The sequence below is a fragment of the Spea bombifrons genome, chromosome 3, assembly GCF_027358695.1.
Source record: "Spea bombifrons isolate aSpeBom1 chromosome 3, aSpeBom1.2.pri, whole genome shotgun sequence".
NCBI lineage: Eukaryota > Metazoa > Chordata > Amphibia > Anura > Pelobatidae > Spea > Spea bombifrons.
Window position 1 is genome coordinate 58,247,527 of NC_071089.1, and position 14,143 is coordinate 58,261,669.

General features: G+C 40.5%; 1 protein-coding gene across 1 annotated transcript; it reads left to right on the forward strand.

Annotated features, from left to right (window-relative positions):
• The first annotated feature begins 3,853 nt into the window (after positions 1–3,853).
• Positions 3,854–8,702, forward strand: FAM162B (family with sequence similarity 162 member B). Its single transcript, XM_053460013.1, has 4 exons — positions 3,854–4,018; positions 4,974–5,085; positions 7,649–7,757; positions 8,407–8,702. Exons 1-4 carry the CDS (start codon positions 3,874–3,876, stop codon positions 8,518–8,520), a joined length of 480 nt encoding a protein of 159 aa, XP_053315988.1. The 5' UTR covers positions 3,854–3,873; the 3' UTR covers positions 8,521–8,702.
• The last annotated feature ends 5,441 nt before the right edge of the window (positions 8,703–14,143 follow it).

Genomic DNA, 14,143 nt, shown 5'->3' on the forward strand with positions numbered 1-14,143 from the left:
GAGAGCAGACCAAAGATGGATAAGCCTTGGCAATGCAACAGAATCAGTTTTTGCATTCAACCGTTTTTTTGGAAGAGGTTTCGTGGATATTACCTTTACTACAGAGTTTGGAGTGATGACTTTGTTGCAGAGGTGTAAAGAAAAGGCAGAGGATCATTTGCTGGTTGGGCTTAGTTTTTGTCATCAACTGTTCCTAGACGAGTGTGGAATTTTACTACTTTGTATAACCCTTTTGTTAGTGATGAGGATGTTTGCCTTTTTCTTAGGTATGTCAAGAATATTGATGGACCGGTAAAACTTGAACGAATATGGTGTATATAACGGGAAGAGAAAGTTTTGGGCGACTATAATGCCTGATGCGAAAGGATACGGAGGTATGTTACATCCGTCCCAGAATTTTTCAATCAGGGGAAATCGAGGTTTCTTTTATTATCCGGGCCAACCTGAATATCGAAGGAAGTGCTTTTGTTTTGGACACACAATGAGTAAGTGTTCATCTACTCCTGGATATTATAATTGTGGGGCAGTGGGGCATAAGGTTGCAGATTGTGTGGTAGCCCGTAAATGTGATCTGTGCGGAGGTGAGGGTCATTTGGCAAGAAATGCCCAAAAGTGGCAAAAACCTCAGCTCCAGTGGAAATTGTTACGGAGGCGCTTCAGTTGATGAGACTCAGATTCCCTCTGGTAGGGGGGAGTCGGATGTGCTTGAAAACTCCAAGTGGGAGCCAGGACAATGTTCTGGATTCAATGGTGAGGCAATTGGAGGAATCCTTGGAAAGGATTAGAAGTGGTCCTGTGGAAGAGGAGCCTGTCTCTCCTGAATTATTAGATATTGATATCATGGAGGAGGAGCCTAGGGTGGATTCCTCAGCTTCTGATGGGGAATCGTTGATGGAAGTAGGGAGAGCTCTTGAGAAGAGAGTACGTAAAGAGTCCCCTTTGTCATCACGGAGCCGGGTTGCTGTAGTGTGTGATTCTCCAGGTTCTGACATATCTGAGGGCGCCGAGGTACAGATGTCCTTTGTTAATTCACAGGATGTGGAAAATTTGAAGAACATTTCGGGTTTTGTTGCCCCGATGATAGAAGAGAGAGAATCGAAGAATTGTTAGATGCGTCTAGTAGGGAGTTATTGGGGGTGGTGGAGGATATGGGTTTGATTGATTCTATTGTATTTCAAAAAGATAAGGAAGAATTTTTTACATTCTTTAGTGAGAGTGGGCAGGTCCACGTTTGTGTGGTATGTAGAGTACAAGTGAGTTTGAAGATTCAAATAGGTAGGGGGTTATGGAAATTGAATGTTGAATTGTTGGATGATGTGGGTGTTCGAGATCGTTTCAGGGTGTTGTATGGTAAGTGGAAGAATCGGAAGGATAGTTTTGGGTCTGTGGTTGAGTGGTCGGAATGGGTGAAGAAGGAGAGTGTTTCTTTTTCAAAGAAAGTTGAGTGAGAGCAAGAGCGAAGCAGGTTGATTGTAGGGCTTGGCAAGGTAGAGTAGATTATTTTGAGGAATGAAGGGGTGGATGTGGGAGTGGATTTGGCAGAAGCTAGAGATCGAGTGAATAAGTGTTTGGAGGATAGGGATCGACAAATTACGTTTCAGGCTCGTCTGGATGTGTTAGAGAAGGATGAAAAGTGTACTAGATTTTTTTTAAGAAAGCTTATGGTGGTAGGAAGTTGATGGATTGTGTGATGGATGTCGATGGAGGTTTGGTTGAAGGGAGAGACATGTTGAGAGTAGTTGCACAATTTTATGATGGTTTGTATGCGGGAGATAAGAGAGATTTGGCAATGGAAGATAGTATTTTGGATGAGTTAGACGTTCGAGTGGGAAAGGAGGATCAAGATTGTTGGTATATGAGGTGGGTGAGAAGGAGGTTGAGTTTGTTGTGAAGAGTTTGAGGAAAAATAAGTCGCAGGGTAGTGATGGTTTGTCGAGTGAATTTTATTGTACGTTTTGGGATTGTTGGGGGTAATTTTTTGGAAGTTTGTAGGGGGGTTTTGAGGAAAAATGAGATATAGGTATTGGGTGTTAAATTTGATGAAAGATTGGATAGTAGGGAGAGTTGGAAACGTGTGGCCAATAGGGTGAAATAAAAATATTGGGTTTTGGTCATCTAGAACGTTGTCTTTTACTGGACGAGTGCTGACAGTCAAAGCTGGTATTATTCCTATTATTTTGTTTTTAAATGTAGTGATCGTACCATTAGGAAAATTATTAGGTGTTTATTTTTTTGGAATGTGTGAATGGAAAAATTGAGGAGGGTGATTGTGGTTAAAAGGAAGATTAAATGAGGTATGGATATGCCAGATGTGGAGAACGTTTTATTGGCTAAGTATGTTGAGTTTTGTGTAAGGATGAGTATGAAAGATACGGTGGGTAGTTGTATGTTGAAATTTGTGGCTGGAAATGAATTGCGAAAGTTTGGTTTGTGTGATTTGGATAGGAAGAGACCTGTTTGTTTTGAGTGTCCGTGGTTTTATGAGAGAATTGGAAAATGTATTAGGACGTATGGATTACAGGGGGTGTCTGTGGCTCAATGGAGGCCCAAAGGGACAATTTTAAGGGAATTGAGAGATTTGGAAATTATAGAATGGCTTGGGGGTTTAACTGAAGGTCAAAGTAGATGTATGTGGAACACGTTGGATAATAAGGATGTTTTGAATAGACTACACAAAGTTTGACAAAGACTGATGGTAGAATTAGTGCATGGAAAGAGTTAAAATACTAGCATTTGAAATACCCCGGGGTGTCTAGTTTTCAAAAATATATGGTTTGATGGAGTAAGTTGCATTGGCCGGCTTCAAAAGATACCCAAAATAGCACATGGGGAGATTTACCAGGTTTGCATACCTGGGAACTTCTGGGCTCCGGCTACCCGGAACTTTCCCTTGCGGGAACGTTAATGGGAGTTCCCGCTGACGTCGGCGGCGTTCCCACTGACGTGAAACACCCCCATTTGAAAGGGAAATGGGCGGGGAGCGGGGCGTGTCAAGACCCTGCTCCCTGGAGGATTCGGATCTTGACCCAGAGAACCGGAGGAGCAGCGCTCACTCGGCAATCTCCGGGTCAAACCCGGAGAGTTCCCAGGTATGCAGATTTGGAAAAAAATGGTTTTGAAATAGCAAAACACTACTTGTACTTACTGACCCATAACATGCAGAAAAAAAGCAAAAACACATAAAAACATTGGGTATTTCTAAACTCAGGAAAAATAGTAGAATCTATTTAGCAGGTGTTTTCATTAGCTTTTTATAGATGAATAAAAGATTTCTCAAGTAAAAGTTAGAAACAGTACTTTTTTTTCCAAATTTTCACCATATTGTATACTTTTTTATAGTAAATAATATGATACAATCAAAACAATGACATCTAAAGAAAGCCCTTCTTGTCCTGAAAAAAAACCAATATATAACTTGTATGGGTTCAGTAAACGGGAAAGAATAAAATTACAGCTAAACACGGGCACCGCAGAAATGTAAAAACAGCCATTGTCACGGAGGGTACAAAAATAAAATCAGCCATTGTCATGAAGGGGTTAATATACATAATAACGTTTGACCACTGCTTTTGTTTTCCCAGTGAGATAACATACTACTTTTGATCTTGCGCCACTTGATTTTTGTTTACTATTTTTCCAGCATTAGTTGGGATCTATTTAAATTCTATATTTGCAACAAAAATAGCATGCAGTTAACTTCATCACAGCCAGATCTTTTCTCAGAGCTCAAAAATACAAAGTCTGGTGAGAAAAGGATGGGCTGCGCTCTTCTGACGTGATCAGGACAAAAAAAAAAAACCAGCGGACTCTTTTCCATGCTGCATTTTAACTCTGCGCTGATAATATTGAAGCACTACCAACACAGCAGCAACTATGTTTGCAGCTGGACCAACAAGAGGATGCTTGAGACTTAACAAGATCATGTTCAAATTTGCTGATAAACAGCTTATGGCTCTAAACCAAGCAAAGCCAAGAACAGTGTCCATTCTTAATTACTCCACCGAATTCAGCCCTGGAGGTAAGATTCATTAGGAAATAATATGTGATGTGGATCTTGGGAGAGTTGGGCAAAATGCTTGGTATTGTTAAGGGCATGTTAAAAGAATCATTCTAAACTTTATTTGTGAAAGCTGTAAATTGTGAGTAACTTAAGGTGAAATGACGCAAACTGTATTACATCAGCAATTTTTAAAAATGAATACACACATTATTACTAATTATATTTGGTTTTACAAATAAAACGATATTTCTAATAAAATATGCTTTTCTGTGAACCAGTACAAAAAAGTATTTTAAAACAGGCTAGTTATACTAAAAGTAAAAGTAAAGATTATGTATCCAGACACTTACTTGAGTATCAGACTCCATGGAGTAAGATAAATTCTCGTTCTCCAGATTTTCAACTGTTTTTTTATTTTTTACAAATTGTCTGGAAAAGATCTTAACAAGTAACAGCTATTGTACCTGTTGTGTCTATAAGGTTTAAACAACAGTCCTGCTAAATTTGATTTTAACACTAGAATAAGTGTTACTTAGATTTATGGGAACTGTATCCTAAAATGTTTGAAACGCTACCACTACCCATTACCAATTCCCTCCTTGCACATAGACGTTACTGCCTCTGTCAGCAGCCATCTTCCCGAATTCCTACAAGAATACCAAGAAAAATGCCTGCTTGGCCTACCATATGATTGCATCCAATTGCAACAATTCAAGCATCCAATACCTTTGCTTGGGGTATGACTAGTGCATAGTTAGAGATAGGGCCTGCCTTATTCATTTTGTATTGAAGGAAAACATGATGTCTGCAGCAGAGAGAGCATAACTATAGGTATATAGCTATAAACCTAAATCAATGCAGGCTAGTGATTGCAGTTCCTCTATGACAGCTAGCCTAGTTGACGATGAGCAAAATTTGTACCTCTCGATGCATATCCCTCTTCTCATGTTTATGTTCATTATTTTGTCTACAGATGGTAGCATTAAAAGCAAAGTTCCACGCTATAAACCAACTAGTTTTGACAAGAAAATTCTTATGTGGACAGGACGTTTCAGATCAGAAGAGGACATTCCACCAACAATCTCGTAAGGACCATTACATTTTATCCAAGTTTATTTATTAGAGATATTGAATCGTTCAGATCTGTTCAACCATTACACACAAGTGTCACCATCTTTTCTCATATATTTTTTTTCCAAAGGTTGTGTGCTGTATACAAAATATTACTGTTTAAGGAACACATTTACAGGCTCCATAAGAGAAATAATCCAGGAACAATATAAAATAGAAATCATTTTTAAATAAAATAACACAAATCATATAGTTTATACTGAGCATATATGATGCCTCTTGTAAACTACACAGAAGAATAGGTGGTCGTGGACTACCCTTATAAAGATAGGCTTAACAATGAATAAAGAGTGAGTACTGGGAGTGGGGAGTTGTTTAATTTCAATGAATTAGTTTTTATATTACTTAATGTCTTTAATTCATTTTATACCCATCCACACTCTTCAAACCCTTCTCTATCTCCATAATCCTTATCCTGGTCTCTTTTCACCTGAGTTTAGTATCATTGTGCCATTTTGGCGTCATTTCAGTGTCTTTCTGTGAGCAGGGGTACACTAGTAAGTCCTTCTGCAATAACACAATGTACAAGTGAAAGTCATTGCTGCATGTGTAGCACTTAGCAACATTTTTGCTTGGAAGCCTGCTGGTGCCTGGCCTTGTTTATCAACCTCTTTATCATTTTCCTTGTCACAATTTTATTTCCATCTACTAAACAGCAGTGTTATGTTATAAAAATGATCCTGGTACAAAACTTTAAATAGATCATTAGCCTTCATAGTAACAATGGAATGGTCCTCCTGATTGCACTCAAATTGTTGTCATAGTTGCTGTTTACATATAACCCCAATATCTTACTAATTTTTAACGACTAAAAACCAGGATTGGAAAGCGGATGCACATAACTTTTATGTGCCAAAATATTGTTTATACGAATACTAACAATGTTAAAAAAATGTTAGCAGTGTTTAAAACAACACGTGCTCACTTCACTTATGGATGCTAGTGATGGGTTTCCATGCATGGGCCCACAGCTCCCAATGCATATTTATCAGATGGCCCGGTTCGGGATGAAAGCCATCTATTGCCTGGGCCAATGGAACACTAGCCTGCTAGACATGTTATGAGCTTAATATCTCGATACCAGTTGGAGAATGGCTAAAAGAGATTAGGAATTGCTTCTCTAGGATACATGATCTCTCCCTTTTGGAGACACAATTTAAAGTAATAAACAAATGGTATTTAGTCCCGACCTGTGTCACCAGGATGTTTCCAGTAAACTCCAATACATGCTGGCGGTGTGAGCAATCTATTGGAACCTACATCCACATATGGTGGTCCTGCCCTAAAGTAAAAATTCTCTGGAAATAAACTCTTCTTTACTTAAAAAGAATTGACAATATTGTAATTCCAGAATCCCCGGCATCTTTATTACTCCACTTAGGTTGGCCCTCTTTAACTCAAACCCAATTAAATATAACCATCCATACCTGCATAGCAGTTAAGAAATTAATAGCTAAAGAATGGAAACAAAATAGACATTTTATTTTGTCTCAAGTGGCAAGCCAACTAAAATTCCAGATCAGAATGGAGAAAGAAGTATAGCGGATAACACATATGTCTTTTAAGAAAACACAAATATGGGAAACATGTCTTAAAAAAGTAGATATTACAAACTCACTTAGCAGTAATAACTAAGGCCTACCTCGCACCACTCTTTTCCCTAGCTCCATCTCTGATTTTATGTAGTTTTTGTATGCTTTCTTTTTTTTTCTTTTTTTTGTTTAGAATGTTCGCTATATGAGCAAAGGAAGAAACATATGCAATTGATTCCTTTTTTGCTGTATTGTATCAATCATATTTGCTGAACATTTCCCTTTATTTTGCTATGTTGTTTATATGTAAAGACTAATTGTTCATCTTACTAAAAATGAAAATAAAGATTATAAAATAAAAAATAAAAAAAAAACATGTTATGAGCCTGCTGAGTGTTCTTTCTGAACATGTAAATGCTTCCATTTCCCAATGAACAGGGCTACAGGACAACACGTATCTGGTCATTACTGGCTTAGTTTTTACTTGGATCTTGCCCAAAAGTACATCTTATCTAAAGATGAAAGCATGTGGATCTTTGTTTCTTATCCATTTAGGTTTCTGTCACTTTGTTCTAAGTATTAAGGCCAGGGCTTCTTTAAGATGTATCAACTTATCTTTAATCATCAATATGGCAGTTAATTTATCTTCTCACATTTTAAAAAGGAAGAGTGACTGTTTAGTAATTTATATAAACTTATATAATTATATCAATACTTTTAAGGAAATGTACAGATAATTAAACACAATCTCGTGTTAATGTTTGGAACGATTATTAATCATAATAATTAATATTAATGTTTGGAACGATTATTAATCATAATTAATATATTGAGGTATTGTATCAATAGTATTGATACAATACCTCAATCTAGGATTGTAATGACCAAATCTAGCGATTTAAATGCACCATTACGTATCGTAAAAATATTTTTTTTGGTAATTATACTCTAAATCAAGTACTTCATTTTCTTCTTTCCCGTGTAGACTAGAGATGATGGCGAGAGCTAGGAACAAGGCACGGATTAAGGCCTGTTACATTATGATTGGACTTACTATCGTAGCTTGCTTTGCTGTGATTGTGTCGGGTAAAAAGGTAAGCAGGTTTAAGGTCACTGCATCATTTAGATAACACCTGTGTTTACAAAGCTGTTTTAAGACATACTGCAATCCTCGGGCAAACAAATTGGATTTATAGGATTAAAAAATCACTAAGTAGTTTACAATCACAACATGTTTAATTTTGCTGAAACTTGGATCTTTCAGCTGGCTGTTGAGAACGTTTCATCTTTAAAATCTAAAGACAAAAGGTACCATCTGCTGGTCAGACAACATTTAACAAAAACAAATTCAAATTGAAACTGCACTTAAAACCACCACTCTCCATTAGGTATTTGGGTATTTTTTCAGGACACATATGTATTTTAAATGTTTAAAAGTTTAACAATAAGAGAAAGATGATGTAATTAGAATGATTAATTCACCATGGTATAGAGTAAGGTGGGTTTTTATTACATGTACAGTATATTTCTGTATTTTAAAAAAAGTAACATGAGATATTACAATTATGACATTTCAGAAAAATGACAGATCCGCTTTTAATCTATAAAGATCACTATCTCTCCTCACTAGACCATGAAGCACCTGATACTTTTCAAACATATCTATAATGTACAACATATCTAAAAATAGACCAAAAGACCTAAACAGCCCATTTTCAGGATTTTTTTTTCTCTCTTTCTAAGGCTGCAGCACGCCATGAATCATTAACAAGTCTCAACCTGGCTAAGAAGGCAAAGTGGCGCCAGGAAGCAAGAAATGAAGCAACTGATGTAGCAGACCAAACTAAAACTGGTTAAACAGCTACAAAGTTGTATGTGTATAACAGATACCCTGGTGTGTTTTCTGCAAATGCATTAAATAAATCATTTGTATTAAATATTTGGTTTTTTTCACGCTCAACAACTTATAAGTGTTTTCTAGCTGGTGAACAAAATGTCACCTTCCAAAGTTTGTGTATGCTACTACAGTCAACCCAAATAAAATTCAATTCTTTTCTTGTATACTCAGTATGACAGAAAAAAGCAAACATAAAAAAGAAACACTGTTAGATTGTTCTGTGATATATTGCTAAATCTTAATTGCTAAAGTTGAATTTTGATGACACCACAGCAAAGGTGGGAATATAACTACAATAGCTAGCATTGGCTCAGCTCAGCTAAACATGCTGGCATGTTAGACATTTCAAACTTCTCCTCATTTTCAATGACTTCACAAACGCTCTACGGGATGAATGAGCAAAAATTCCCACAGAAACACTTCAAAACCTTGTGGAGAAGCCTTCCAAGAAGAGTGGAAGTTGTTATTGCTGCAAAGGGAAGACCAACTACATATTAATGTCTATGTATTTAGACTGTAATGTCATAAAAGTCCCTGTTAGTGTAATGGTCAGGTGCCCCAATACTTTAGTCCATCTAATGTATAGCCTATATTCTAAACCCTACATCTGCAACACTCGTTTTTTGATCGATTTTGAGCAGCAACGCAGTATACAAAATATTTTCTCCCACTCAACTGTAACAGAAGGTCCTCCTACTTGCCTGTAAACTTGGAGTGAGAGAATGTCCACTTGCAAATTGTATAAAACAAAGATGCCTTTATGTGCATAAAAATAAGTTTTGTGTGTAATGTTCCTGTGTAAATTGTATTTCTGTCTTACTGAACTGTAAAAGAAGGTTAGCCAAGGATGCCTCCAGGATGGACCGCAAAAAATTCAGCTTGTTTTTAGTTTATATATCTAGCAGTCCAAACACATGCCCTTAAATTTTATATAGTGATTTGCACTTTGACCAGGGCCTAAAATTTTATATCCTGTACAGGGGAGAATTATCCCCTTGGGTTTACAAACTAGGAGGATATTTTTCCCACCCACTGACGCGCACTCCGCCAAACTGACGTAAACTCGCCTAGTACTATCAACCAAACAAAACAATAAACATCCAGCCACACTCAGCTATACAGATCACTCCCAGCCAAGCAGAGTACTCCCTCATGTCTAGCTTCACTTTCTCTCTTGGTCACAGAGCATCACCTTGCCCATGCAATGCTATTAGCACAAAGTAACATGTTATCACATCACATGACCCTGCTCAGCCCTTGCCTCTCCTACATGGAGATATAGTGCTACACACATAGCATACTTGCCTCTTTTTCTGTTGTTAGGATTGGGGCTTTCATTTTTGCAATAGTGACAGCAATTACAGGCTGTTTGCAATCATCATTTCTCTTTCAGTAAGAAAAAGTTTCATATGCCAGGCATCTACATTTGAATATTTATAAACTAACAATCTAAACTGAATTAATATGCTTAGCTTCCTGGGAACCTTCATGCTGTCAGGTGGGTGGATAAAATGAAAAAAGAAGGGTGGGTGTGTTAACTGAAGAAACACTTTCCATTAGATCAAACATCAAATATACATCCCATGAAAAGGTCAACATTTCCAGGTCAGCCAACAGAGTAAGTGGCTAAAAATACTGAAAGGGCATACCATCAACCAATGTTAATACGGGAGAATGGCTGTATAAACATAATGCATGGGAAAGAACATGAAGCAGATGAAAGACATAATACCTACTTCCTTTCACGATCGGAATTTATCCAGCAGTGTCGTCAGCGCAGTATTGGCCGAAACCAGTGGGACCCTGGTACACCCAACTACTGTTCACAGAATCAGAAATAGTCTTAATGGAAGACTTGGCCAAAAAGCCATACATCCAAGCAAATCAACTATTCAAAAACAAGAAAGAAAACTCAATAAATAAGCATGGCATGATTTTACTTATCTGGACAATAGGGGTAATTTTTCAATCTTCTCGTCAACCAGCCTGCATGCAAATAATTGAGAAACCGCCCAGTGAATATACTGTACTATTACTATACTATATATACCAGCGATGGCGAACCTATGGTGGTGGGTGTACAAAAATGTTTTGTCATTTTCTACTTTTAAGGAAGATCTTCGTTTGCCCAATGATTACCACGAAGCCTAACTGGTCTGGCATGCTCCTAAAGATGGACAGACTTGCAGGGATCCTTGATGCAAGCCCCCCAACTGTCCCGATTTAGGTGGTCGGGCCAGTGGAGCACAGAAACTGCAGAAGCAGCCGGCTTGTGTGTGCCATGCTGCTTCTCCTTCAGTGAGACTCTTCGTCCCGCGGGCGGGCTCACAGAGTCAATAGAGTTCCTTGTGTGGCAGTCAGTCCTGTGGAGCAGGCAGGAAAGTCAGAAAAAAGGTAGCTGGCTGGCTGGGGGGCATGAGTACTCAAAATGACGGGGGCAATAATACAGAATAGGGAAAAGGCTGGGGCATTATATAAATCAAGACTAAAGAGGCTGCTGGCTGGGGGCATACTTACACAGTGGGGGAAGGCAAGGGACACAAGGTTGTGGGGGCTGGCTAGAGGCACCACTTACATCTATACTAAAAGGGAGTAAAAAGAAAAAAAAAATTCTGTGGACTACTCTTCCAATGATGCTTTGCCGGCATCATGGTGTACACTTGGCTGCCTGAGCATTATGGAATTGTTATTCACAGCTAACATCTGCAGCTGTATCAACTGTTGACTGCATTTCCCATGATGCTCAGCCAGCACGGGTGTGTTATCCGGGGACTGGCTGGGGCATTGCCAAAAAGCAGCGTAATCTGACGTCAAGACCCTGAGCAACAGCGTTGGAAACTTCCCGGGAATTTCGGTGAGGTAGCCCGGCAAGAATTCCATAACCACGGCTGGTTAAATCCCGGTCTTAAAGATTGCTAATAAAACCAGGGTTCCCAAACAATCTCCCTCTCTGTAACCACCACTCAGTGTTGCCCACCACAAGCTTAATATAACCTTAAAAGAGCAACGTGGTGGGGCAAAGGGTGTACGTAGCCACACAGTTTCAATTGTTGGAAGGCATCGCCCCAGTTCCTAGCCGCTTGTTAGAGCCCTATTGCCGGTTAGTTCATGGGAGTCTGTTTCTGGCAAACCAGGCAGAGTTTCTCAATCACCCTGTGGCCCCCAATGAGCACAGGGTTACTTAGATATAAAAAGGGACTGGGTAGGCAGGTAAAAAGATTTTAAAAGTGCTTTTTTAGACAGGGAGCGATCCCAAAGAAAAGGGATATTGTAATTGGAATATCTTTGTCAAATTCACAAAATAGAAGACATTGTCATGTCTCATGGTTTATTTTGTATTTTGATTTATATGCTGTTTGCTACTGCTAGTATGTTATTTGTCCCTGCTGGGCTCCCTTAGTCAGGTTGTATTCAGCTAACCCCTCCCCTTTCCGGTAGATTCTGTGCTGTTAACTATACTGTCTGGTAGCAGCCATTTTTATGTGATTTGTTAGCAAGAACTACTGTCTTTTCACCTGCATATCTGTACATATTTACAAGGATTGTCAGCCTGAAGATTAAAACTTTACTGAGATCCTCTTCTACATGTCAGTTTTGCTGAGTTGACACTGTCTGCTGAACTTTCATTGTGTGAGTACTGGTCAATACAGACTTAGCAGTTGGTCTCAGGAACCCATATCTCACAGCTTTGTTAAGTGAGGCAGAATAGACATACAGAGACCTAGATGATGTAGAGCAGCGGTCCCCAACCTTTTTGGCACCAGGGACCAGTTTTGTAGAAAACAATTTTTCCACGGACCGCAGACAGGGTGTTTTGGGTTTGATTCAAGTGCATTACATTTATTGTGCATTTTAATCTATTATTATTACATTTTAAATATAATGAAATATACTTCCCTGGTTGTCTTTCCATCCATAAAAAGCACATAAAATTGTGCCACTCTGCCCCCCAGATATGCTTAATGCCCCACAGATATGACACTCTGCTCCCGATACGACACTCTGCCTCCTGATATGCTTTATGCTCCCCTGATATGATACTCTGCCCCCCCGATTAGCTTTATGCCCCCTAGATATGCCACCCTATCCCCCTAGATATACCACCCTATCCCCAAGATATGCTTTATGCCCCCCTAGATATGCCACTTTGACCCCCCCCCCTGATATGCCACTCTGCCCCCCTCTGGATTCCCTCTCCACCTTATAGTGCCTCTGCCCATGCCTTGGGGTGAACCCCTGAGCTATTATATGGTGTGACTGCCGTGTGGGTGAACCCCACTATTTGCTCCATCACTGCCGCTCTATCTCACCTTCCTCACTTTGTGTTTTCCAGAAACACAGTCCTGGAAACATGGCGGATGATTGTGAGACACCACTGCCGGCTGCCCTTCAAGCCTGGCTTCGCTCAGCCCTGACTGCGATGCAACCAACTGCCTTTGCAGAGGCACAATCAGCCCGTCAGACACATGCTGTGTCATCTTTATCAAGGGGCGAGGACGCTGAGGACTCTCCATCTCCTCCGGACCAGGAGGTCACTCGCAAGCATCACAGGGGCGAGGTCCCCTAAACATCTGGCACGGGCAAAGCCCCGCTCAAGAAACCTTGTGTTGCTCCATTATCTATGGGGCCCGATCCTGCCGATTCTCCTCCTATGGACCCGGCGGATGAATATGAAGTCCTGGATGAATACCAGACTGGTTCCTCCAGTTTTGATTCCCCTCCTCTTCTCGACCTTGGGACCGGCCCAGCCCTTCGAGGTATCCGACGCACTAGGTTTCCCGCTCTTCGACCCACAAGCTCTACGTCATCCACGTTCGGCTGAGTGGACTCCTTCCGCCCATATTGCGGAATTCATGCGTTTCTGGCTTAGACGTCCCCTGGATAAGGAGGTCCGCCAGCGTTTACGATCAGAGTGCCCAAGACTCACCTTGTCTGCGAAAGTGTCGAACACCCCAGAGTTCGACCAGTCGTTTATCACATTCCTTTCTGGCACCGGACGCGACCCCAGAAAGGGCATCAAGCAAGGCTTACGGGCGGCGCAGGATAAGTTACCGGACTCTACCGGCCCACTGGCCCAAGTTTTCCAGATGGCCGACGAGGCCTTGACATCGGGCACTCCACTAGATGCCCACTTGGTCCGTGAATGGATCCAGAGAGCGTTCTGTCTCATCGGGAACGCCAACTGTGCCATCTCCGCAGAACGGCGGAAAGCCGCTCTTTTCAAATTGGACGCAAAGCTTGCTGAACTGGCTCCGAAGGAACTAGGCCCCCGAAGCCAATGGCCTTCTCTTAGGGGAAAAGTTTATGAAAAATCTCAGTCAACATGTGAGTGTCTTCACTTCGCTGAATAAGGCTCGTTCATCCATGAAGCGGGTGTTCCGTCAAGGAGAACGTAGCTGGTCGGCAGAGGGGTCGTGCCACCAGCAGAGTTGCCTTCGGCTCGAGACCCCAGTTTCCTCACGCCTCCACGACCTACTGGTCTCAAGACCGCACCCCATTTTCCCGCGGCTCCTACTGTCAGGCCGCCCCTCCCTTTTCCCCGCGCTTGCCGTGCAGCTCCAGAGACCTTATTTATGCGGAGCT